The sequence below is a fragment of the Oncorhynchus mykiss genome, chromosome 15, assembly GCF_013265735.2.
Source record: "Oncorhynchus mykiss isolate Arlee chromosome 15, USDA_OmykA_1.1, whole genome shotgun sequence".
Lineage (NCBI taxonomy): Eukaryota > Metazoa > Chordata > Actinopteri > Salmoniformes > Salmonidae > Oncorhynchus > Oncorhynchus mykiss.
Window position 1 is genome coordinate 29305549 of NC_048579.1, and position 27543 is coordinate 29333091.

A 27543-nucleotide genomic window follows, 5' to 3' on the forward strand; every position below is an offset into this window, starting at 1 on the left:
TAACTTCTTGAAGCTAGGGGGCACTAATTTTAAGTTTGGAAAAATAACGTTCCCAAAATAAACGGCCTATTTCTCAGGACCAGATGCTAGAATATGCAGATAATTGACAGCTTAGGATAGAAAAAACTCTAAAGTTTCCAAAACTGTAAAAACAGTGTCTGTGAGTATAACAGAACTGATTTTGCAGGCGAAAGCCTGAGAAAAATCCAATCAGGAAGTGACTCTTATTTTGAAACCCCTGTGTTTCTATGTATCCCTATTGCCCATTGAAAGGGATATCAACCAGATTCCCTTTTCTATGGCTTCCCTAAGGTGTCAACATCCTTTAGACATAGTTTCAGGCTTTTATTTTGAAAAATTAGCGTGAACGACCACATTGCGTAACTGGACAGGTGAGGGCTCTCAGAGTGATTTGTGCGCAAAAGAGAGAGGCGGCCATAGTTACTCCCGGTCCTAGTGAAAAGCCAACTGTCCCGGTTGATATATTATCGAATAGATATTTGAAAAACACCTTGAGGATTGATTATAAAAAACATTTGACATGTTTCTGTGTACATTATGCGTTGTCGTGACCGCTCTTTCCAGTGGATTCCTGGGCATAACGCACCAAACTACCGGAGGTATCCGTCTCCTCCCTCCAGATTCTCCCGCCAGTCCAGAGGCGCCACTCACTCCAGACTCGACCATCAGTCCAGTGGCGTCCTTTAGTCCGGGGTTGGTGGTGAGGGTTCCCGCTCAAGAGACATTACTTAAGTGGGCCGAGTCAGAAGTGGAGCGGGGTCCACGTCCCACACCAGAACCGCCACCACGGAGTAATGCCCACCCAGACCCTCTCGTATCGGTTTAGGTTGGCGGCCGGGAGCCCGCACCTTTGGGGTGGCGGAGGGATACTGTCACGCCCTGACCTTAGTTATCTTTGTTTTCTTTATTATTTTGGTTAGGTCAGGGTGTGACAAGGGGTGGTTTGTTGTGTTTTTGTCCTGTCTAGGGCTTTTGTATGTCTATGTATTAGTTGCCTGTGTCTGCACTTATTCTATATAGCTTCACGTTCGTTTTGTTGTTTTTGTAAGTTTGTTGAAGTGTTCTTCGTTTCATTAAAATAGAAGATGTATTCACATCACGCTGCGCCTTGGTCCCATCGCTATAACGAACGTGACAACAGCCTTGATTCTTCTTGGGTATGTTGGAAGATGAACCTTCCCCCAGTCTGAGGTCCTGAGTGCTCTGGAGCAGGTTTTCATCAAGGATCTCTCTGTACTTTGCTCCATTCATCTTTCCCTCAACCCTTACTAGTCTCCCAGTCCCTGTTGCTGAAAAACATCCCCACAGCATAATGCTGCCACCACCATGCTTCACCGTGGGGATGATGCCAAGTTTTATCCAGACATGACGTTTGGCATTCAGGCCAAAGAGTTCAATCTTGGTTTCATCAGACCAGAGAATCTTGTTTCTCATAGTCTGAGAGTCTTCCGGTGCCTCTTGGCAAACTCCAAGTGGGCTGTCGTGCCTTTTACTGAGGAGTGGATTCTGTCTGGCCACTCTACAATAAAGGCCTGATTGACGGTGTGCTGCAGAGATGGTTGACCTTCTGGAAGGTTCTCCCATCTCCAAAGAGGAATTCTGTAGCTCTGTCAGAGTAACCATTTGGTTCTTGGTCACCTCCCTGACCAAGGCCCTTCACCTCCGATTTCTCTGTGTAGCCGGGCGGCCAGCTCCAGGTGGTTCCAAACCTCTTCCAGTTAAAAATGATGGAGGCCACTGTGTTCTTGGGGACCTTCAATGTTGCAGAAATGTTTTGGTACCCTTCCCAAGATCTGTGCCTCGACACAATGTCTCCGAGCTCTACGGACAATTCCTTCGATCTCAAGGCTTGTTTTTTGCTCTAACATAAAATTAAATTGTATTAGTCACATGCGCCGAATAAAACAGGTGTAGACCTTGCAGTGAAATGCTTGCTTACGAGTCCCTAACCAACAATGCAGTTTAAAATAAATATGAATAAGAATAAGAAATAAAAGTAACAAATAATTAAAGAGCAGCAATAATATACAGGGAGGTCCCGGTATAGAGTCAATGTATGGGGGCACCGGTTAGTTGAGGTAACATGTACATGTAGATAGAGTTATTAAAGTGACTATGCATAGATAACAACAACAGAGAGTAGCAGCTATGTAAAAGAGAAGGGGGGCAACGCAAATAGTCTGGGTGGCCATTTGATTAGATGTTTAGGAGTCTTATGGCTTGGGTGTAGAAGCTGTTTAGAAGCCTCTTGGACCTAGACTTGCTGTGCGGTAGCAGAGAAAACAGTCCATGACTAGGGTGGCTGAAGTCTTTGACAATTTTTCGGGCCTTCCCCTGACACTTCCTGGTATAGAGGTCCTGGATGGCAGGAAGCTTGGCCCCAGCGATGTACTGGGCCGTACGCACTATCCTCTGTAGTGCCTTGCGGTTGAGGTGAGCCATGACCAGCCTTTCAAAGCACTTCATGGCTACAGACGAGAGTGCTACGGGTCGGTAGTAATTTAGGCAGGTTACCTTAATGTTCTTGGGCACAGGGACTATGGTGGTCTGCTTGAAACATGTTGGTATTAGACTCGGACAGGGAGAGGTTGAAAATGTCAGTGAAGACACTTGCAAGTTGGTCAGCGCATGCACGCAGTACACATCCTGGTAATCCATCTGCTCTTGCGGCCTTGTGAATGTTGACCTGTTTAAAGGTCTTACTCACATTGACTGCGGGGAGCGTGATGTGAGTCATCGGGAACAGGTGGTTGTCTCATGCATGTTTCAGTGTTATTTACCTCAAAGCGAGCATAGAAGTAGTTTAGCTCGTCTGGTAGGCTCACGTCACTGCGCAGCTCTCGGCTGTGCTTCCCTTTGTAGTCTGTAATGGTTTGCAAGCCCTGCCACATCCGACGAGCATCAGAGACAGGGTAGTACGATTCAATCTTAGTCCTGTATTGATGCTTTGCCTGTTTGATGGTTCATTGGAGGGCATAGCGGGATTTCTTATAAGCTTCCGGGTTAGAGTCCCGCTCCTTGAAGGCGGCAGCTCTAGCCTTTTGCTCAGTGTGGATGTTGCCTGTAATCCATGGCTTCTGGTTGGGGTATGTACGTGCGGTCACTGTGGGGACGGCGTCATCGATACACTTATTGATGACGCCAATGACTGCTGTGGGGTACCCCTCAATGCAATCATAGGAATCCCGGAACATATTCCAGTCTATGCTAGCAAAACAGTCCTGTAGCTTAACATCTGCTGCATCTGACCACGTTTTTATTGATCGAGTCACTGGTGCTTCCTGCTTTAATTTTAGCTTGTAAGCAGGAATCAGGAGGATAGATGTATGGTCAGATTTGTCAAATGGAGAGCTTTGTATGCGTCTCTGTGTGCAGAGTAAATGTGGTCCAGAGTTTTTTCCCCTCTGGTTGCACATTTAACATGCTGATAGAAATTTGGTAATACGGATTTAGGTTTCCCTGCATTAAAGTCTCCGGGCACTACGAGGTCCACCTATGGGTGAGCGTTTTCCTGTTTGCTTATGGTGGAATACAGCTAATTCAGTCAGTCTTGGTGCCATTATCAGTCTGTGGTGGTATATACAGTGGGGAGAACAAGTATTTGATACACTGCCGATTTTGCAGGTTTTCCTACTTACAAAGCATGTAGAGGTCTGTAATTTTTATCATAGGTACACTTCAACTGTGAGAGACTAGCCTTTGTCCTGAAGACATTGATGCATATTGGAAGGGGGAGGTGGGGCAAAGGGATGGCGGTGGTGCAGGCAGCTTGACAGGGGAAATGACGGGGCATTGGTGCTAATAGCCACCGCCGACACACACAACGCAATAGCAATTTAGAGGTGCTCCTCTTGGCCTCGGAGACACAATTCTACACATTTTGCCATAGGGCAGAGAGAATTTTACCATTTTAAAAGGAATTCCCTGCAAATCTACTATATACAGTGGGGAGAACAAGTATTTGATACACTGCCGATTTTGCAGGTTTTCCTACTTACAAAGCATGTAGAGGTCTGTAATTTTTATCATAGGTACACTTCAACTGTGAGAGACGGAATCTAAAACAAAAATCCAGAAAATCACATTGTATGATTTTTAAATAATTAATTTGCATTTTATTGCATGACATAAGTATTTGATCACCTACCAACCAGTAAGAATTCCGGCTCTCACAGACCTGTTAGTTTTTCTTTAAGAAGCCCTCCAGTTCCCCACTCATTACTTGTATTAACTGCACCTGTTTGAACTCGTTACCTGTATAAAAGACACCTGTCCACACACTCAATCAAACAGACTCCAACCTCTCCACAATGACCAGGACCAGAGAGCTGTGTAAGGACATCAGGGATACAATTGTATACCTTCACAAGGCTGGGATGGGCTACAGGACAATAGGCAAGCAGCTTGGTGAGAAGGCAACAACTGTTGGCGCAATTATTAGAAAATGGAAGAAGTTCAAGATGACGGTTAATCACCCTCGGTCTGGGGCTCCATGCAAGATCTCACCTCGTGGGGCATCAATGACCATGAGGAAGGTGAGGGATCAGCCCAGAACTACACGGCAGGACCTGGGCAATGGCCTGAAGAGAGCTGGGACCACAGTCTCAAAGAAAACCATTAGTAACACACTACGCCGTCATGGATTAAAATCCTGCAGCGCATGCAAGGTCCCCCTGCTCAAGCCAGCGCATGTCCAGGCCTGTCTGAAGTTTGCCAAAATGGGAGAAGGTAATGTGGTCTGATGAGACAAAAATAGAGCTTTTTGGTCTAAACTCCACTCGCCGTGTTTGGAGGAAGAAGAAGGATGAGTACAACCTCAAGAACACCATCCTAACTGTGAAGCATGAAGGTGGAAACATAATTCTTTGGGGATGCTTTTCTGCAAAGGGGACAGGACGACTGCACCGTATTGAGGGGGGGATGGATGGGGCCATGTATCGCGAGATCTTGGCCAACAACTTCCTTCCCTCAGTAAGAGCATTGAAGATGGGTTGTGGCTGGGTCTTCCAGCATGACAACGACCCGAAACACACAGCCAGGGCAACTAAGGAGTGGCTCCGTAAGAAGCATCTCAAGGTCCTGGAGTGGCCTAGCCAGTCTCCAGACCTGAACCCAATAGAAGATCTTTGGAGGGAGCTGAAAGTCCGTATTGCCCAGCGACAGCCCCGAAACCTGAAGGATCTGGAGGAGGTCTGTATGGAGGAGTGGGCCAAAATCCCTGCTGCAGTGTGTGCAAACCTGGTCAAGAACTACAGGAAACGTATGATCTCTGTAATTGCAAACAAAGCTTTCTGTACCAAATATTAAGTTCTGCTTTTCTGATGTATCAAATACTTATGTTATGCAATAAAATACAAATTAATTACTTAAAAATCATACAATGTGATTTTCTGGATTTTTTTGTTTTAGATTCCGTCTCTCACAGTTGAAGTGTACCTATGATGAAAATGACAGACCTCTACATGCTTTGTGAGTAGGAAACACTGTTGATTTAGCAGGTTATCAAATACTTGTTCTCCCTACTGTAGACAGCTACGAAAAATACAGATGAATACTCTCTAGGTAGATCGTGTGATCTACAGCTTATCATGAAATACTCTCCCTCAGATGAGCAAAACCTTGAGACTTCCTTAGATATCGTGCACCAGCTGTTATTTACAAAAATACATAGTCCGTCGCCCCTTGTCTTACTAGACATATCTGTTCTATCCTGCCGATACAGAGTATAGCCAGCCAGCTGTATGTTGATAATGTCGTCGTTCAGCCACGACTCCATGAAGCATAAGATATTCCAGTTTTGAATGTCCCGTTGGTAGTTTAATCTTCCGCGTAGGTCATGTAGTTTATTTTCCAAAGATTGCACGTTTGCTAGCAGAATGGAAGGAAGTGGGGGTTTATTCGATCGCCTATGAATTCTCAGAAGGTAGCCAGCCCTTTGGCCCCTAATTCTCTGCCTTCTCTTCACGCAAATGACGGGGATCTGGGCATGTTCCCGGGAAAGCGGTATATCATTCACGTCGGGCTCTTCAGACTCGCTAAAGGGAAAAAAGGATTCTGCCAGTTCGTGGTGAGTAATCACAGTTCTGATGTCCAGAAGTTATTTTCGGTCATAAGAGACGGCAGCAGCAACATTATGTACAAAATAAGTTACAAACAATGCAAAAAAAAAAAAAAAAATTGTTAAAAATACGTAAAACATCAGCCTTGTTCTCCAGCGCCATGCACTTTCAACTGTGGGTCCTTAATGTCATGTCCAATCAATTGAAGTTACCACGGGTGGATTCTAATAAAGTTGTAGAAACTGGATGATCAATGGAAACAGGATGCACCTGAGCTCAATTTTGAGTCTCATACTTTATTTTTTATACATTTGCTTCAGATGTACCATATTATACATGTCTTGAATCAGGTTTAACACTCCTATTTGTATTAGTGCGTTACAAGATGCCCAGATCAGAGAGAAGATGTCCCATTAAAAAAACATTCTACCAGCTGTTAGTTGTTGTCCCAAATGGCACCCAGTCCCATATATAATGCACTACTTTTAACCAGAGCCCTATGGGCCCTCGTCAAAAGTATTGCCCTATGTAGATAATAGGTGCCATTTGGGACGCAGGCAGAGATAGGGGTGCAGCTCAGGGCGTTCGGCTTACTCCATACAGGAAACAGTAAAACCAGTCGTGTGGCATCCACATTGCTCGTAAAAGCCCTCATGAATGTGTCTGCTAAAAAACATGACTTTTGCACTCCATTAGCCTATAAGCCAGGCTTTTACGGGCGCAGGATGTCATGCTTTCTGGCTTTCTTAATTTGATTAGCAGCCATTATGACCACTTCAGATGCTGACAGGGCCCAAATGGAACACATGAAGAAGAATGAAGAAGCATGCATAAGCCTACAGTACTGATAAGATTGTGCCTGATGGCTGACGTTTTACATGTTCCTAACCAACTGTGCTATTTGTTAGTTTTTTTTGTGTTGTTTGTAACTTATTTTTAAACTTATTTTGTACATAATGTTGCTGCTACCATTGCTTATGACCAAAAATAACTTAATTTGTGTGAAGAAAAGACAGAGGAAAAGAAGAGGGCACAACAAAACCTTTTCCCCCTCAGGAGACTGAAAAGATTTGGATTGGGTCCCCAGATCCTAAAAAGTTCTACAGCTACACCATCGAGAGCATCCTGACAGGTTGCATCACCGCCTGGCATGCCAACTGCTCGGCATTTGACCGTAGGCGATACAGAGGGTAGTACATCACTGGGGCCAAGCTTCCTGCCATCCAGGACCAATAGGCGGTGTCAGAGGAAAGCCCATAAAATTGTCAGAGACTCCAGTCACCCAAGTCATAGGCTGTTTTTTAAATGTATTTTATTTTTATTTCACCTTTATTTAATCAGGTAGGCCAGTTGAGAACAAGTTCTCATTTACAACTGTGACTTGGCCAAGGTAAAGCAAAGCAGTGCGACAAAAACAACAACACAGAGTTACACATAAACAAACGTACAGTCAATAACACAATAGAAAATCTATGTATAGTGTGTGCAAATGTACAAGAGTAAGGCAATAAATTGGCCATGGAGGCAAAATAATTACAATTTAGCATTAACACTGGAGTGATAGATGTGCAGATGATGATGTGCAAGTAGAGATACTGGGGAGGAAGATGATAAGTAACAATATGGGGATGAGGTAGTTGGGTGTGCTATTTACAGATTGGCTGTGTACAGGTACAGTGATCTGTAAGCTGCTCTGACAGCTGATGCTTAAAGTTAGAGAGGGAGATATAAGACTCCAGCTTCAGTGATTTTTGCAATCCGTTCCGTGTCATTGGCAGCAGAGAACTGGAAGGAAAGGAGGCCAAAGGAAGTGTTGGCTTTGGGGGTGATCAGTGAAATATACCTGCTGGAGCGTGTGCTATGGGTGGGTGTTGCCATGGTGACCAGTGAGCTGAGATAGGTTTTTACCCAGCATAGACTTATAGATGACCTGGAGCCAGTGGGTTTGGCGACGAATATGTAGTGAGGGCCAGCCAACGAAAGCATACAGGTCGCAGTGGTGGGTAGAATATGGGGCTTTGGTGACAAAACGGATGGCACTGTGGTAGACTGCATAGACTACATAGACTACATCCAGTTTGCTGAGTAGAGTGTTGGAGGCTAATTTGTAAATTTGTAAATGACATCGCCAAAGTCAAGGATCGGTAGGATAGTTTTACGAGGGTATGTTTGTCAGCATGAGTGAAGGAGGATTTGTTGCGAAATAGGAAGATTTGGATTTAATTTAAGGTGGACCAGAGAATCACCAGCAGCAAGAGCGACATCATTGATATATACAGAGAAAATAGTCAGCACGAGAATTGAACCCTGTGGCACCCCCATAGAGACTGCCAGAGGTCTGGACAACAGGCCCTCCGATTTGACACGTTGAACTCTATCTGAGAAGTAGTTGGTGAACCAGGCGAGGCAGTCATTTGAGAAGCCAAGGCTATTGAGTCTGTCGATAAGAATGCGGTGATTGACAGAGTCGAAAGCCTTGTCCAAGTCGATGAAGACGGCTGCACAGTACTGTCTTTTATCGATGGCGGTTATGATATCATTTAGGACTTTGAGCTTCGCTGAGGTGGATGTCATGTATTGTCATGTTGTGTCTTTCTGTCCTTTCCTTTCACCCTGTCTCCCTCTGCTGGTCGTACTAGGTTACCGTTTCTGTCCCTCTTTCCCCCAGCTGTTCCTTGTCTTCTCTGACTACCTCATTCACCCCTTTTCCCACCTGTTCCCTTTTTCCCTCTGATTAGGTCCCTATATCTCTCTCTGTTTCTGCTCCTGTCTTTGTCGGATTCTTGTTTGTGTGTCTCATGCCTGAACCAGACTATCATCGTGTTTGCTGCAACCTTGTCCTGTCCTGTCGGAATCTACCTGTCCATCTGAGCCCACGTGTGTTCATCATTAAAGAAACTCTGTTTGTTAATTCGCTTTTGGGTCCTCATTCACGCACCTGACAGAAGAATCCGACCAAGAATGGACCCAGCGACTTCGGATCCTCTCCACTCAGCCGTCGAGATCCAGGGAGTGATGCTAGGCAGACACGAGCAGGAATTGTCTGCTGCTCGACATGCCATTGAGACCCTGGCCACCCAAGTCTCCAACCTCACAGAACAGGTTCACCATCTCCGCCTCGATCCACCGGCCACTTCCAGGGCTTTCGAATCTCCGGAGCCCAGAATCAATAACCCGCCGTGTTACTCTGGGGAGCCCACTGAATGCCGCTCGTTCCTCACCCAGTGTGATATTGTGTTTTCTCTCCAGCCCAACACTTACGCCAGGAGCACTGCTCGTGTCGCCTACGTCATATCTCTCCTTACTGGACGGGTTCGTGAGTGGGGCACGGCAATCTGGGAGGCAAGGGCTGAGTGTACTAACCAGTATCAGGACTTTAAGGAGGAGATGATACGGGTTTTTGATCGATCTGTTTTTGGGGAGGAGGCTTCCAGGGCCCTGTCTTCCCTATGTCAAGGCAATCGATCCATAACAGACTACTCTATTGAGTTTCGCACTCTTGCTGCCTCCAGTGGCTGGAACGAGCCGGCTTTGCTCGCTCGTCTTCTGGAGGGTCTCCGCGCAGAGGTAAAGGATGAGATTCTCTCCCGGGAGGTTCCTTCCAGCGTGGATTCCTTGATTGAACTCGCTATTCGCATTGAGCGACGGGTTGATCTTCGTCACCGAGCTCGTGGAAAGGAGCTCGCGTTCTCCGTTGCCCCCCTCTCCGCATCACTACCATCTTCCTCTGCCGGCTCGGGAGCTGAGCCTATGCAGCTGGGAGGTATCCGCATCTCGACTAAGGAGAGGGAACGGAGAATCACCAACCGCCTCTGTCTCTATTGCGGTTCTGCTGGTCATTTTGTCACTTCATGTCCAGTAAAAGCCAGAGCTCATCAGTAAGCGGAGGGCTACTGGTGAGCGCTACTACTCCTGTCTCTCCTTCAAGATCCTGCACTACCTTGTCGGTCCATCTACGCTGGACCGGTTCGTCAGCTTCCTGCAGTGCCTTAATAGACTCTGGGGCGGAGGGCTGTTTTATGGACGAGACCTGGGCTCGGGAACATGACATTCCTCTCAGACAGTTAAGGGAGTCCACGGCCTTGTTCGCCCTGGATGGTAGTCCTCTCCCCAGGATTCAGCGTGAGACGCTACCTTTAACCCTCACTGTTTCTGGTAATCATAGCGAAACCATTTCTTTTTTAATTTTTCGTTCACCTTTTACACCTGTTGTTTTGGGCCATCCCTGGCTAGTTTGTCATAATCCTTCCATTAATTGGTCTAGTAATTCTATCCTCTCCTGGAACGTCTCTTGTCATGTGAAATGTTTAATGTCTGCTATCCCTCCTGTTTCCTCTGTCTCTTCTTCACAGGAGGAGCCTGGTGATTTGACAGGGGTGCCGGAGGAATATCACGATCTGCGCACGGTGTTCAGTCGGTCCAGGGCCACCTCTCTTCCTCCACACCGGTCGTATGATTGTAGTATTGATCTCCTTCCGGGAACCACTCCCCCCCGGGGTAGACTATACTCTCTGTCGGCTCCCGAACGTAAGGCTCTCGAGGATTATTTGTCTGTAGCTCTTGACGCCGGTACCATAGTCCCCTCCTCCTCTCCCGCCGGAGCGGGGGTTTTTTTTGTCAAGAAGAAGGACGGGTCTCTGCGCCCCTGCATAGATTATCGAGGGCTGAATGACATAACAGTGAAGAATCGTTATCCGCTTCCTCTTATGTCTTCAGCCTTCGAGATCCTGCAGGGAGCCAGGTTTTTCACTAAGTTGGACCTTCGTAACGCTTACCATCTCGTGCGCATCAGGGAGGGGGACGAGTGGAAGACGGCGTTTAACACTCCGTTAGGGCACTTTGAATACCGGGTTATTCCTTTCGGCCTCGCTAACGCTCCAGCTGTCTTTCAGGCATTAGTCAATGATGTCCTGAGAGACATGCTGAACATCTTTGTTTTCGTTTACCTTGACGATATCCTGATTTTTTCACCGTCACTCCAGATTCATGTTCAGCACGTTCGACGTGTCCTCCAGCGCCTTTTAGAGAATTGTCTTTTTGTGAAGGCTGAGAAGTGCACTTTTCATGCCTCCTCCGTCACATTTCTCGGTTCTGTTATTTCCGCTGAAGGCATTAAGATGGATCCCGCTAAGGTCCAAGCTGTCATTGATTGGCCCGCCCCTAAGTCACGCGTCGAGCTGCAGCGCTTTCTCGGCTTCGCGAACTTCTATCGTCGTTTCATCCGTAATTTCGGTCAGGTGGCAGCTCCTCTCACAGCCCTTACTTCTGTCAAGACGTGCTTTAAGTGGTCCGTTTCCGCCCAGGGAGCTTTTGATCTCCTCAAGAATCGTTTTACATCCGCTCCTATCCTTGTTACACCTGACGTCTCTAGACAGTTCGTTGTCGAGGTTGACGCGTCAGAGGTGGGCGTGGGAGCCATTCTTTCTCAGCGCTCCCCCTCTGACGACAAGGTCCACCCATGCGCGTATTTTTCTCATCGCCTGTCGCCGTCGGAACGTAACTATGATGTGGGAAACCGCAAACTGCTCGCCATCCGGTTAGCCCTAGGCGAATGGCGACAGTGGTTGGAGGGGGCGACCGTTCCTTTTGTCGTTTGGACTGACCATAGGAACCTTGAGTACATCCGTTCTGCCAAACGACTTAATGCGCGTCAGGCGCGTTGGGCGCTGTTTTTCGCTCGTTTCGAGTTCGTGATTTCTTATCGTCCGGGCTCTAAGAACACCAAGCCTGATGCTTTATCTCGTCTCTTCAGTTCTTCAGTAGCCTCCACTGACCCCGAGGGGATTCTCCCTGAGGGGCGTGTTGTCGGGTTGACTGTCTGGGGAATTGAGAGGCAGGTAAAGCAAGCGCTCACTCACACTCCCTCGCCGCGCGCTTGTCCTAGGAACCTTCTTTTCGTTCCCGTTCCTACTCGTCTGGCCGTTCTTCAGTGGGCTCACTCTGCCAAGTTAGCCGGCCACCCTGGCGTTCGGGGTACGCTTGCTTCCATTCGCCAGCGTTTTTGGTGGCCCACCCGGGAGCATGACACGCGTCGTTTCGTGGCTGCTTGTTCGGTCTGCGCGCAGACTAAGTCCGGTAACTCCCCTCCTGCCGGCCGTCTCAGGCCGCTTCCCATTCCCTCTTGACCGTGGTCTCACATCGCCTTAGATTTTGTCACCGGACTGCCTTCGTCAGCGGGGAAGACTGTTATTCTTACGGTTGTCGATAGGTTCTCTAAGGCGGCTCATTTCATTCCCCTTGCTAAGCTTCCTTCTGCTAAAGAGACGGCACAAATCATCATCGAGAATGTTTTCAGAATTCATGGCCTTCCGTCAGACGTCGTTTCGGACAGAGGTCCGCAATTCACGTCTCAATTTTGGAGGGAGTTTTGCCGTTTGATTGGGGCTTCCGTCAGTCTCTCTTCCGGCTTTCACCCCCAGTCTAACGGTCAAGCAGAACGGGCCAATCAGACTATTGGTCGCATCTTACGCAGTCTTTCTTTTCGCAACCCTGCGTCTTGGTCAGAACAGCTCCCCTGGGCAGAATACGCCCACAACTCGCTTCCTTCGTCTGCGACCGGGCTATCTCCTTTTCAGAGTAGCCTCGGGTACCAGCCTCCGCTGTTCTCATCTCAGTTCGCCGAGTCCAGCGTCCCCTCCGCTCAGGCTTTTGTCCAACGTTGCGAGCGCACCTGGAAGAGGGTCAGGTCTGCACTTTGCCGTTATAGGACGCAGACTGTGAGGGCTGCTAATAAGCGTAGAACTAAGAGTCCTAGATATTGTCGCGGTCAGAGAGTTTGGCTCTCCACTCAGAACCTTCCCCTTAAGACGGCTTCTCGCAAGTTGACCCCGCGGTTCATTGGTCCGTTCCGTATTTCTCGGGTCATTAATCCTGTCGCAGTTCGACTTCTTCTTCCGCGATACCTTCGTCGCGTCCACCCGGTCTTCCATGTCTCCTGTATCAAGCCCGTTCTTCGCGCCCCCGCTCGTCTTCCCCCCCCCCCCCCCCCCCCCATCCTTGTCGAGGGCGCACCCATCTACAGGGTCCGTAGGATTTTGGACATGCGTCCTCTGGGCCGTGGTCACCAGTACCTCGTAGATTGGGAGGGGTACGGTCCTGAGGAGAGGAGTTGGGTTCCCTCTCGGGACGTGCTGGACCGTGCGCTGATCGAGGATTTCCTCCGTTGCCGCCAGGTTTCCTCCTCGAGTGCGCCAGGAGGCGCTCGGTGAGTGGGGGGGTACTGTCATGTATTGTCATGTTGTGTCTTTCTGTCCTTTCCTTTCACCCTGTCTCCCTCTGCTGGTCGTACTAGGTTACCGTTTCTGTCCCTCTTTCCCCCAGCTGTTCCTTGTCTTCTCTGACTACCTCATTCACCCCTTTTCCCACCTGTTCCCTTTTTCCCTCTGATTAGGTCCCTATATCTCTCTCTGTTTCTGCTCCTGTCTTTGTCGGATTCTTGTTTGTGTGTCTCATGCCTGAACCAGACTATCATCGTGTTTGCTGCAACCTTGTCCTGTCCTGTCGGAATCTACCTGTCCATCTGAGCCCACGTGTGTTCATCATTAAAGAAACTCTGTTTGTTAATTCGCTTTTGGGTCCTCATTCACGCACCTGACAGTGGACCCCTGACTAGCTCAGAAACCAGATTGCATCGTGGAGAAGGTACAGTGGGAAAGTTGCTGAAGGGGGTTCTGAGATGTTGGCCAGGGTAGGGGTAGCCAGGTGGAAAGCATGGCCAGCCGTAGAAAAATGCTTATTGAAATGATCGTAGATTTATTGGTGGTGACAATGTTTCCTATCCACAGTGCAGTGGGCAGCTGGGAGGAGGTGATCTTATTCTCCAAGGACTTTACAGTGTCCCAAAACTTTTTGGAATTAGTGCTACAGGATGCAAATGTCTGTTGTAAATGTCAAATGTCTGGTGTAAAGGTTCAGAGCTTGCGATAGGAATCCAGAGATGTGGTAGAGAAAAAGCAGTCCAATATGCTTGCTCTGGGTTGATATCAAGCAGGGCTGTTGTCCGAGTTAACGGTGATGACCGCTAGCAATGGCTAACTGACTGCTAGCTAGTAGCTAGTTAGCCGGCTAGCTTCTGATGCGGGTTCCGGTTCTAAAGTGTAAAAAATAGCAGGACCGTACCACATTGGGTGAGGCGGGTTGCAGGAGAGTATGTTCAGTCCGATGGAAATTGAGATTTAAAAAAAAAGTATATATATATATATATATATATATGGCGTAGCATCTGTTTGTCTTGTCCCATGTGTATATATTTTTCTTCATATATGTATACGCCATCTTGGATACGCCAATGCTTTCTATGCTACCGCACGGCAAGTGGTACCAGCGCTCCAAGTCTAGGACCAAAAGGCTCCTTAACAGCTCCTTAACCCCCAATCCATAAAACTGCTGAACATTTATTTTTTACTTTAATTTATTTGGTACATAAACTCTTCTTGAACTGCACTGTTGGTTAAGGGCTTGTAAGTAAGCATTTCACGGTGAGGTCTACACTTGTTGTCTTTGTGTGTGTACTCAAATCATATGTCAACACACACGTACACTGTTTTCATAACACCTGTCATCAACATTTTTACAAGTATATTATACAATGGATATCAAAACAGTTCTATAGGTTTAACTCAATTACTATGAATGGTAGTCATATATTTAACTGTAACTGTTATCATTTCAGACTAGTCTTCCATGCTTTTGCAGTTCATTTTGAAGCCAAGGGATTATTTATCTCGAGAGACAGAGAGATGTTTCTGTCTGGCTAGAAAACGTCCCACGTAAAGCTGACTCAATGTACATGAAGGAGCAGAGGCTCTATTTTAGTAAATCATTCGGAGCACAGGGTTACATCCACCCTCATTCAATAATATCACTCCCTGCCTAACAACGTTTTGATGGCCTTTCATAAATCTCAAGCTACGAACCACAGCTCTTGTCTTAGTATATTAATATCGACAAATGGTCACTTATTGAATCAGTGCTTTTGTTTCGTTCCAATATAGGAACATCTATAGGCTGTCTGTAACGGGACACTCCAAATAAAGTGGAACTAACCAGTGTTTTTGTTTTGTGTCCAATAGGAGGACACAGATCACAACTACTACACATCAAAGACCTACGGCCCCACGGACCCCATCAGCAAGGACTTGTGGGTAAACGTTGACCAGATGGACAAGGAGAAGGTGAAGATCCATGGCATTTTGTCCAACACTCACAGGCAAGCTGCGGTAAGACAACCTTCCTCTCAGATTCTGATTATGTGGAAAAATGGAGATACCTGGAATGACTTGGGATGATTTGATATGAAATAGACTCATAATGACTTTCAACTGGACAGACTCTGCAGCGGGAGCTGCACCCTGCAGCAGTAGGGTGAAGTTTCTGTAGACAATGATCTTGGGTCAGTGATCTTGAGCCAACTAATGGTTAAGGTTAGGATTGGGGGAGGGGAAGCTGATCCTAGATCTGCAACTAGGGAAAAATTCACTACCTCTGCTTTGGGCTTTGTATCAGGTCCTTGTACAGTCAGGAGACAGAGAACAGGGTGGCATGAAGGAGGGAGGAGGGAAGGAGGGAGGATGGGGGTAAACAATGAAACAATGTCCCGTCCACAATGAGTAAAGACACAAAATGGAGTGGTGCATTGTGTATTCTTCCCTTCAGTCACTGGATAATGGATTAAGCCATACAAACTGGGGCAAGGCTTCCCTTTTAATTGGAGAGGGTTATGGAGAGTGCAGCTTTCCTTATTCTTCCATAGTGAATGAACCGAGCAAGTGGTATTGGGAAGTTCTCAGCGTATGTCCCAAATGGCACCCTATTCCCTACATAGTGCACTACTTTTGACCTCTGGGCCCTGGTCAAAAGTAATGCACTACATAGGGAAAAGGGCGTCATTTGCGACGTACGCTTAGACTGTGTCCAGAGAATCAATATGTTGGATGCTGGACATGAATACCCAAAGTGAATGGTCATTGAAGCAGGAGAGAAGAAGAGAGGGAGAGAAACAGACCACACTGACCGCGACATCACATCAGACACAAGCCATTTGACCTGGGGATAGTAGTGCCAGCCAGCCCAGCCAGCTGTACCAAACCCCATTCAGCCAAACTGACAAGGACCTTCGCTGAGCAGGGCATACGCAGAGGATGCATCCCTTTGCACACTATTTCCCAAGTAGTGCTCTTTGACCTGAGTAGCGCACTATATAGGATAGGATGCCGTTTGTGACACCACCCCCAGAGATTACCATAAGGAGACTAGTGGGCCAGAAATGTGACTTCCGTGTTTAACAACGTGTCTTAGAAGGAGGAGAAGGAAGTCTCACTGTTAGCAGTGTTGATTTCTGGCACCGCGTTGTGCCAGCCCCAGTGTGTTGGAATACCCACAGAACATAATCAGCCAATGGAATCGTAAAACAAGCAAATTCATCAAAATAAAGCGTAGGAGCTAAGCTGTTGAACGACTGTGTTTAGTCATGGTAATTGACTGTGGTTGGCCGCAGCATTAGTCCCCCTGGCCTAATCCTGGATTATGTTGCCATGTTTACCATGGAGTTATCCACCCTATTCCCTATAAACAGTCCTATGGGCCCTGGACAAAAGTAGTGAATCAATAGAAATATAGAAATATAATATAAATACACTGTAGTCAGCTCATTAAGTTTTTTTTTTACTTGTTATCAAACTCATTTTTCAGTAATTGGTCGGGAACATTTTGGTACTAATCTTGTTTTGCACATAAATGAGTGTGCACATTGCGTTTCACTCTGTGAGCTCATTGGAAAAAGCATGTTCTTTTATGTTCAAGCTCTAGGAAGGGTGTGTAAAGAATGTTTTATAAAAATGTATGAACTCAGAAATGTTTTGGTTTCCATAACCACAGCATTGTATTTTATCCTGGGAGATGTATGTTTGCTTAAAAACAAATCATAACGTGGCTTGTGGTAAAATGAATAGTCAGCTACCCTAGCTAACTGAGAAAGGTTGAGCAGAAGAATGTTCTTTCTCTGTCTGAGACTGAAGTTTTATCCTAATGTCTTTTTCAGTCTTATCTTACGTCTTTTTGGAGCTCTCTTTCTGACCCGGGTCTTGTGTTTTTTTTTTTCCCCCTTCGTGCAGAGAGTCAATCTATCCTTCGATTTCCCCTTTTATGGACATTTCCTGCGTGATCTCACCGTGGCAACTGGTGGTAAGTGAACAACCTCTTCCTGAGTTAATGTTGTCGTGATTGAGGGAGATCGAATGAATGCCAGCAAAAGTGAAATGGTGTGTGTCGGTGCATGCGTGCGCGCGTGTTTGTTTATTTATTTTTATTAAAATGTTATTTCACCTTTATTTAACCAGGTAGGCTAGTTGAGAACAAGTTCTCATTTGCAACTGCGACCTGGCCAAGATAAAGCGTAGCAATTCGACACATGCAACAACACAGAGTTACACATGGAATAAACAAAACATAGTCAATAATACAGTAGAAAAAAAGAATATATACAGTGAGCGCAAATGAGGTAAGATACGGGTGTAATAGGCAATAAGGGAGTAATAGGCAATAAGGGAGTAATAGGCAATAAGGGAGTAATAGGCAATAAGGGAGTAATAGGCAATAAGGGAGTAATAGGCAATAAGGGAGTAATAGGCAATAAGGGAGTAATAGGCAATAAGGGAGTAATAGGCAATAAATAGGCCATGGTGGTGAAGTAATTACAATATAGCAATTACACACTGGAATGGTAGATGTGCAGAAGATGAATGTGCAAGTAGAGATACTGGGGTGCAAAGGAGCAAGATAAATAAATAAATACAGTATGGGGATGAGGTAGGTAGATAGATGGGCTGTTTACAGATGGGCTATTTACAGGTGCAGTGATCTGTGAGCTGCTCTGACAGCTGCTGCTTAAAGCTAGTGAGGGTGATATGAGTCTCCAGCTTCAGAGATGTTTGTAGTTCGTTCCAGTCATTGGCAGCAGAGAACTGGAAGGAAAGGCGACCAAAGGAAGAATTGGCTTTGGGGGTGACCAGTGAGATATACCTGCTGGAGCGCGTGCTACGAGTGGGTGCTGCTATGGTGTACAGTGAGCTGAGATAAGGCAGGGCTTTACCTAGCAGAGACTTGTAGATAACCTGTAGCCAGTGGGTTTGGCGATGAGTATGAAGGAGTGATATAATAACCCATTGATATACATGTGCTTGACTTTTATTTGGTAGCAGTCTGAATTATCATTGCAATTCTACATGGCATATTATAAACTGGGTGGCTCGAGCCCTGAATGATGATTGCTTGAAAGCCGTGGTATATCAGACCTTGGAAACCAGTTTATAATAGCAATAAGGCACCTCGGGTTTTGTGGTATATAACCAATATACCACGGCTAAGGTCTGTATCCACTCCACATTGCGTTTTACTTAAGAACAGCCCTTAGCTGTGTTATATTGGCCATATACCGCACCCCCCCTGGCCTCATTGCTTAATTATACAGCCATTGCTTTATTGCTCCAGGGTTTAGAAGAGTTTGTAATGAGATTAGAGAAATCATTGCTGGTGTACAGAAGCATTTAGTGTGTGTGTGTGTGTGTGCGTGGGTGCATGCATGTGTGTACATGTTCTCTCTCGCGTGTGTGTGCTTGTGTTTTTGATTCTGTTTGTTTGTACCTGTGTGTGTGTGTGTGTGTGTGTGTGTGTGTGTGTGTGTGTGTGTGTGTGTGTGTGTGTGTGTGTGTGATTGATATCTGAATGCTGAGAAGTGTAAAGGGTCAAACAGAAGGTTATTTATCTCGTCTCGTCACAGTCTGTCGACTGCCAGGCCAGCCAAACAAATTGAGCTTTGAAAACTCTCATCTGGCACAGACCGCAGTACAAAACCACTAACAGCCCTCAGCACAAGTCTTCCAGGCAGCCAGTTAGAATGGTACAAAACCACTTACAACACTCAGCACCAGTGGCCAGTCTGCTAGACCTGGAGAAAACCACCACCACTCCCAGTACCCAACACTCAGCAATACCAGCCGGTCCTGGAATACGTCCCAAGTGGCTCCCTATTCCCTACATAGTGCACTACTTTAGATCAGGGCTCTGGTCAAACGGAGTGCACTGTATAGGGAATAGGGTGCCATTTGGGATGCAGATTGTGTTGGAGAGAGAACCAGACCAGAATATGGATTTGGAAAAGGACCTGCACTGCCAAGTGCTGGAATAATAATACATTGATATCCATGTGAAATAAGAGTGATATAATAACCCATTGATATACATGTGAAATAGGAGTGATATAATAACCCATTGATATACATGTGAAATAGGAGTGATATAATAACCCATTGATATACATGTGAAATAGGAGTGATATAATAACCCATTGATATACATGTGAAATAGGAGTGATATAATAACCCATTGATATACATGTGAAATAAGAGTGATATAATAACCCATTGATATACATGTGAAATAGGAGTGATATAATAACCCATTGATATACATGTGAAATAGGAGTGATATAATAACCCATTGATATACATGTGAAATAGGAGTGATATAATAACCCATTGATATACAGTACATGTGAAATAGGAGTGATATAATAACCCATTGATATACATGTGAAATAGGAGTGATATAATAACCCATTGATATACATGTGAAATAGGAGTGATATAATAACCCATTGATATACATGTGAAATAGGAGTGATATGACAGTATGAATATTAAGAAGAAAATAATACAATTATGACAACGCTTCCTGCTTTCTGTATCTGTGGGTGTGGGGTGTGTTTGTTTGTGTAATGGACCAGAGCAAGTCAGACACATTACAAAAGAGGCGAGTGTGTTAGTAAATGTTCCAACAGCACTAGGGAGGTGAAGGAAGGAGGAAGGGGAGGTGTAGGAAGGAGGAGGAGAAGAAAGGAGGGCAAGGGAGGAGGAGGAGGAGTATTTTCCACCGAGACTGAGGGTGAAACCACAACGTCTTCAGTGGCTATTATCACATCAAGGAGTCATGCTTTAACCGTACCCAACTATTCCAGCAATGTATGCTGACATTAGACTGTAATCATAATGGAAGAAAATAAATCACAATCGCCATTATCATCATGCGAATATATATTTTTCCTGATTTCTTAAAGACTATTACTGGACAAGGTGAATGTTCTTCCCTAGCTATAGTATATCTCACTACCTCAGAGCTATCCTGTAAAGCATGGAGCTTCCAGAACAGTGTTGCAGTCATGAGAGATGAATAGGTGTGTGTCCCAAATGGAACCCTGTTCCCAACTAAGTGCACTACTTTTGACTACTTTTGACCAGAGCCCATAGGTTTCTGGTCAAAAGTAGTGCACCATATAGGGAATATGTTGCCATTTGGGATGCTGGAAAATGCTGTTAGCAGCTAGCAGCCACCCCACAGTAGATAAAGAGTCCCTGCATTTCTCCAGAGAGACACGGAGTGATGGAGAAGAGGGGAGTAGGAACGGCTATCAGCTAACCGCAGGCTCCAGGACTCTGCCTCTGTAAATCCCTGTTCACACACCTCCATTTCAGTGTCTTACCCCTCCCTTCATCCCTCTATCATCCTCTTTTCCTCCCTCCCTCCTTCCTCTCCTCCCCCTCCCAGCTCATGTATCCATTTTGCTGGCCGTTCCACCCCTCCAGCTCCTGCTCCAACCTTCCGTTCCTCCATTGGAATTGTGTTACCCTCCTGTGAGCTAGAGAGACAGTGTGGGATGGTGTGGGTCTAAGGCTGGAGACATATGGCCCTGCATGCAGCCAGGAAGGGGATGGGACAGGAACAATACTAAGCTGTCCATATTAGGACAGCCACAGTCTGAGCAGTAGTCCTATTATGGACACCGCACATCAACTGAGTGTAGAAAACATTATGAACACCTGCTCATTCCATGACAGACCATCCAGGTGAAAGCTATGATCCCTTATTGATGTCACTTGTTAAATCCACTTTCAGTCAGTGTAGATGAAGGGGAGGAGACGGGTTAAAGAGTCCTTGTGAAGCCTTGAGACAATTGAGACATGGATTGTGTATGTGTGCCATTCAGAGGATGAATGGGCAAGACAAGATTTTCAAGGGCCTTTGAATGGGGTATGGTATTAGGTGCCTGGCACAACGGTTTGGAGCAGGGACTGCAGGGTTTCCTGTGTGTATCAAGAATGATCCACCACCCAAAGGACATCCAGCTAACTAGACCTAACTGTGGTGAAGCATTGGAGTACACATGAGCCAGCATCCCTGTGGAACGCTTTCGACACCTCGTAGAGTCCATGCCCCGACGAGTTGAGAGCTTTTCTATGGGGAAATTAGGAAGGCGTTCTGAATGCTTTGCACACTCAGTGTGTAGAGTTGAGTTGAGACGTGTCTCAGCCACACTGAGAATAGGGGTCAACACAGAGGTCAGGCACGTTTACAGACAAGTCACATAGCACATGATCAAACGAAGTGGTGTCCTGACATGGTGTTGCTTCAACACTTAGAAATGGATCACCTAATAACAGAAGTCACACAAGAAGTGTTGTTGTGACGTGAAGTGTTGTTAGTGCTGCTGGAGCCAAATGTAGAGAAGTGTTTAGAGGGTAGGAGGTTGTAGCGCTTAGAGACCGGTCTTATCGGTCCCAAGCGGCACCCTATTCCCTACCTGGTCAGAAGTAGTGCACTATATAATAGAGTGCCAATAGAGTGCCATTTGGGACACAGGGTGTCAGGGTGTGGGACATCTGTGATCTGATCCCTCCGTAACCCCAGCTGTCATAGACAGTCAGGGTAGAAACCCAGCAGTGTGATGTCTTAACTGGCCCAGAACTGGCCCCCTGTCAAAACGCTGAAACAGACACACACACACGCACATACACATCACCCTCAGCTCCAGATTCCACCATACACACATGCATTGGGTTCAGCGGCTCAGTATTTCTCCAGGCACGCTATGGTTGTAGGCTTTGGTTGCATCACAAATAGCATCCTATTCCCTTTTTAGTGATGGGCCCTGGTCAAAAGTAATGCACTATAAAGGGAATAGTTTGCCATTTGGGACACATACTTTATTTTAAGGGAGGATAACCACCGGGCTGACGTGTGTGCACTCCTAGAACAAGAGGTAGGGTTCTTCAGTTGGTGGTTCCCCATAGAACCCTCTGTAACGGTTCTACCAATAACCCTTTATCATCCAAATCAAATCAAATTTTATTTGTCACATGCGCCGAATACAACAGGTATAGTGTAACGGCTTTCTTCCTGGGAAGGAGAGGCGGACCAAAACGCAGCGTGGTTAGGGTTAAACATCTTTAATAAAGACGAATACCGAGAAAACACTACAAATATACAAAACAATAAATGTGAAAACCGAAAACAGTCATGTGTGGTGAAAGAAACACAGACACGGAAATAACCACCCACAAATCCCAACACAAAACAGGCTACCTAAATATGTTTCCAATCAGAGACAATGACTAACACCTGCCTCTGATTGAGAACAATATCAGGCCAAACATAGAAACAGACAAATCAGACACACAACATAGAATGACCACCCAGCTCACGTCCTGACCAACACTAAAACAAGGAAAACACACAAGAACTATGGTCAGAACGTGACATATAGTAGACCTTACCGTGAAATGCTTACTTACAAGCCCTTGACCAACAATGCAGTTCAAGAAATAGTTAAGAAAATATTTACCTAATAAACTAAAGAAAAAAAATAATTTAAAAAAAAAGTAAGACAAAAAAAAATGACATAACAATAACTAGGCTACATACAGGGGGTACCGGTATTTGTAAAGTGACTATGCATAGATAATAAACAGCGAGTAGCAGCAGTGTAAAAACAATCCAAAGGTTCTTCCTTAAACCCTCTATGAAGGGTTCTACTGAGAACCCTTTTACCTTTGAAAGGTTCTTCCTAGAATCCTCTATGAACACTTCCACCAACCTTATTAGCCTTTAAAATGAAACTCTGACAATACATTACATACACTACTGTTCTAAAGTTTTAGAACACCTACTCATTCAAGGGTTTTTCTTGTATCTTCACTACTATTCTACAATGTAGAAAATAGTCCCAAACAAAGAAAAACCTTTGAAGGAGTAGGTGTATATGATAAGGCCTTTCTTTGAGAGCTTAGTTTATACCCTAGGTCAGTGTTGTTAGGAAACTCCTGGTTTACATTCCACATCAGGCCTGCAAGTCACATTATGCTTGGCTTGCAAAGTGATGTGTAATGCATATTGGAATCCAGCCAGTGTGAGGATATTCAACGATTTGAACTTTTAATCACCTGGAACGTGCGTTGAGAACGACTGCCAAGGTGGGGAAGATTCATTAATGAGACTGCCTTAATCATCTAAAGTGGAACAACCATTGCAGTAACAGGTGCAATAAATCCAAGTAACAGATTGGATTATGTTAGAAACATTTATGTTATTTATATTTGAGTAGCATACCATGAATTAATCAATCAATGTACATGCAAAAACACAGATATTAATAGATGCAATTGTGAAAATCAACCTACAATAGAGCATTCTGGGAAATATGACAATGATGGGTGTGGTTTTGATTGTGTCATTTTGACTCTGTGTAGAGTAAAACAATCACACTTGACTCTGGTTATTAATACCAACAGACAACACTGGGGTTCTTGTATACCACTGAGTGTTAAGTTAATTTAAAACACTAAAAATTTAAATCAAGACAGAAATAATGGCAAAGATATCATCTTATATCAGCGAAAAGACTGGCCACCCCTCATAGCCTGGTTCCTCTCTAGGTTTCTTCCTAGGTTTTGACCTTTCTAGGGAGTTTTTCCTAGCCACTGTGCTTCTACACCTGCATTGCTTGCTGTTTGGGGTTTTAGGCTGGGTTTCTGTACAGCACTTTGAGATATCAGCTGATGTACGAAGGGCTATATAAATACATTTGATTTGATTTGAACTGTGTTAGTACTGTTATTTGAAATGATTAAGGGAATATCAGATACTGTACATGCACAAATGTTCCATATAGGTACAGTTTAAAACATTCCCACGCCTATCTTTTTAAACTTGACTTTGATTACTCAAACTCTGAGGTAAACACTAATGCTCAGGCACTATTTCAATTAAATAAAAAATTACAATTAAAACATTTATTTAGATTCAGAAGGGTTCTATGTAGAACCCGTCTTGCCTTCCAAAGAATCTTCGAGGAACCCTACTTCCTAATACGGTTCTTAGGATGTTAAAGGTTCTAGGTAGAACCATTTTCCTTACAAATAACTTTTGTCTTCCAAAAAGTGTTCTTCAGATGAAAACAGTTATTGGTAGAAGCCTATCCCTCTGCAAAGAACCATTTTAGAACATTTTTTTATAAGTGTGGAATGCAGTGGAATAACAAGGCAGCCAATAAACACACACACACACACACACGCAACCTATATCTTCTAGCCACACACAAGCACTTGCACACTAACAGGCAAACAGATGAAGTAGAGAGAAGGAGACAGACACGGGGAGGAAGCCGAGAGACACAAGGTGGTCACTCCGTATGGAGACAGCAGTTTGTCCAGTTGTTTCTCCTCTCTTCCTGTGAGCCTATGCTAACAAAGGCTTTCTCTATGTGTCTGATAAGCCTCAGTCATTATGATTACACAGACAAAATGAGGGCAGCCTCTCCCTTAATTGAAGAGATGTTTTTCTCGGCCGCTGTTTGTGAGATAAGGTAATGGCCAGACACGCAGCAGACGCTCAAGGCGAATACGGAGAGATAGAAAGAGTGTGTGTGTGTGTGTGTGTGTGTGCACGTGCAGGCGTGTCTTCCTCCTATGCTGGCTGCTCCTATGAAGTCTCTCCAGAACTTAACAAAGCCTCAGTATGGAAAAACAATTGGGTTGTTTGGACAAAATGTTTAATAAAGTAGAGTGCTTGGTCAAGACGTTCTGGTAATGCCCATTCCTGTTTTTCCTCTATATACAGAACAGTACTCCCTGATACCAGAACATGTAAACAAAGGTGGAACTAGAAATGGAACAACATCTCTTATCCCTCTCCCTATCCGTCTCCGTCTCTGTGTTTCTCTCTCTCTCTCTCTCTCTCTCTCTCTCTCTCTCTCTCTCTCTCTCCCCCTCTCTCTCTCTCTCTCTCTCTCTCTCCCCCTCTCTTGCTCACCAGCTCCAGCCCCACACACTCACCCCTTTTTCTCTTTCTCTCATTCCCTGCTGTTCTTACTCCTACTGTCCAGTCCCCCAACCGTCCTGAAAGTGACGGCCATAATGAATTTGACAGCCTGCTCTATTGAATGGCTCTCTCTCTCTGGGTGTCTGCTCTTAAGTGTATTGTGAGACTGTCGTATTTTCCCCGGGCTGTCGGTTTAATGTTTTTGTGTTTGCAATAGATTTTTAGGAAAAGCCTCTCTCCTCATACTCCACAGTGTGTTGAGAGAGAGCGAGAGAGAGAGAGAGAACATTTGAAATGACTTAATTATTTTGGAACTTTTGTGAGTGTAATGTTTACTGTTCATTTTTGCTTATTATCTACATTGCTTTGGCAATGTTAACATATGTTTCCCATGCCAGTAAAGCCATTGAACTGAATTGAGAGAGAGAGAGAGAGAGAGAGAGAGAGAGAGAGAGAGAGAGAGAGAGAGAGAGAGAGAGAGAGAGAGAGAGAGAGAGAGAGAGAGAGAGAGAGAGAGAGAGAGAGAGAGAGAGAGAGAGAGAGAGAGAGAGAGAGAGAGAGAGAGAGAGAGAGAGAGAGAGAGAGAGAGAGAGAGAGAGAGAGAGAGAGAGAGAGAGAGAGAGAGAGAGAGAGAGAGAGAGAGAGAAGCCCCAAACCTCCATCCTCTTATTACAATTTTTCTCAATTGCTAAAACACTAAAACCCATTGGCTGAACAAAGTTCTCAGTTGCCTGGACTCATTTAGCTAATTATGCAGTCTGTTGTCAATACCTTAAACCATTTCACATGGTTAAACACAATTTGCAGATCTCACTTAGACTTTTCAGCAAAACTCTAAACACATTCTCATTCTCAAAACACATTCTGCACTCTAATGCACATGTCATCCATACTGGTAAACACAAGTGGCAACAATCAAATACAAATAGAGAAGACATATCATTGATTGAACACAACTGCTCAAAATTGATTTAACCTGTTTCAAATGCTGCGACACAACCAATATAAGCCAGTTCAGAGAGCAAACAGGTTGTTGAAGGTGGGAAGGAGAAAGTCTGAGAATGGATACTGTAGTACAGTGCATTGTAGGCTGTATACTGTACAATGGACAAATTGTATGGCCCTGAACATTGTGCTTTCCATTTATTAACAGTACTGACTGCTCAATAGATTTTGACTGGTTGCAGGTTCATATCAACAAAGAACAAGAATTACAGTATCACAGAGACAAATGACACGTTTGTGAGATGCAGGGTCCTGTACTGTAAAAATAGGGGTACAAGGAGGAGGAAGAACAAAAACCAAAATTGCAAAGAGCAAAGCAGAGTAGTAATTTGTGATCAATTTTGAACTACTATGATAGAGCAATGTTTTCGTTCATCAAAAGACAATGACGAAAAAATATGAATATTTTTTTAGATAAAAAATGTGATTCTCCCTGAAAATGTTATGTTTTGAACAATGTGTTTTCTATTTTTCTGTGTATTGTTTACTGACTGCGTGAGAGTGTATATAATTTTGATCACTTTGTTTATGAGCAGTGTTTGATTTTGAACACAGGTAAACCTGTTTTGAGGCAAATGTTTTATTTTGCAAGAGGAGTCAGAGGTTATGTAAATAGTGCTTGAAGATTAGGTTTTGTATTTAATGTTTTCAGGAAATGGAGCAAGGTTTCAGAAATGGTGTTTTAGCAATTGAGAAAAACTGTAAATGTCTCTCCCTCCCTCCCCCATGTTTACCTAGTAGACCGACAGGTAGGCTTACTGTAGTCACTCAACTCCCCCTCCTCCTTCTATCCTCCTGTTCTCCTGTATCTCCACAGCTCTGTGCTCTGCTGACTGCACTGGGTGGGGGTACACACGTGTACAAACACACACACACATCTGGATGGGGGCTGCACTTGACTGTGCGGCCCTTAAGGACAGGATTGATTTCTCACTGGGAGGGGCCGTGTTCTTGGCCTCTGTCGTAATGTGTTGTTTTCTTTACAGCCCGTCTGCTGTTGGTGAAGACATATGGTGACACGAACTGGCAGTGAAATGGCTGCAGCTATGAATTACCTTTTGAAGAACACCCCCTCCAATTTTTTTTTCGCGCTTTTTCTTGCTGAACAAAAGTTTCAGCCAGATGCGTTCATCCGAAGCAACTTACAGCCATGTGTGCATGCGTTTAACGTATGGGTGGTCACAGGAATCAAACCCACCGTGCTCTACCAACTGAGCAACAAAGGACAACTTATTTTCGATTGATGTCCTCTCTGATGGAGCTGTATTTAGACGATGCGAGTAAACACACACACTCTCACACACACACACAC

The 27543-nt window shown here is 45.1% G+C and overlaps 1 protein-coding gene across 1 annotated transcript in view; it reads left to right on the forward strand.

Moving 5' to 3' along the window:
- The window catches only part of plxdc2 (plexin domain containing 2), a 176261-nt gene that overhangs the window by 98289 nt on the left and 50429 nt on the right, over positions 1-27543 (forward strand). The window contains exons 3-4 of the mRNA XM_021562992.2: positions 15152-15298; positions 17192-17261. Of these exons, the coding sequence (XP_021418667.1) occupies positions 15152-15298; positions 17192-17261 (217 nt within the window). The remainder of the gene's footprint in view (positions 1-15151; positions 15299-17191; positions 17262-27543) is intronic.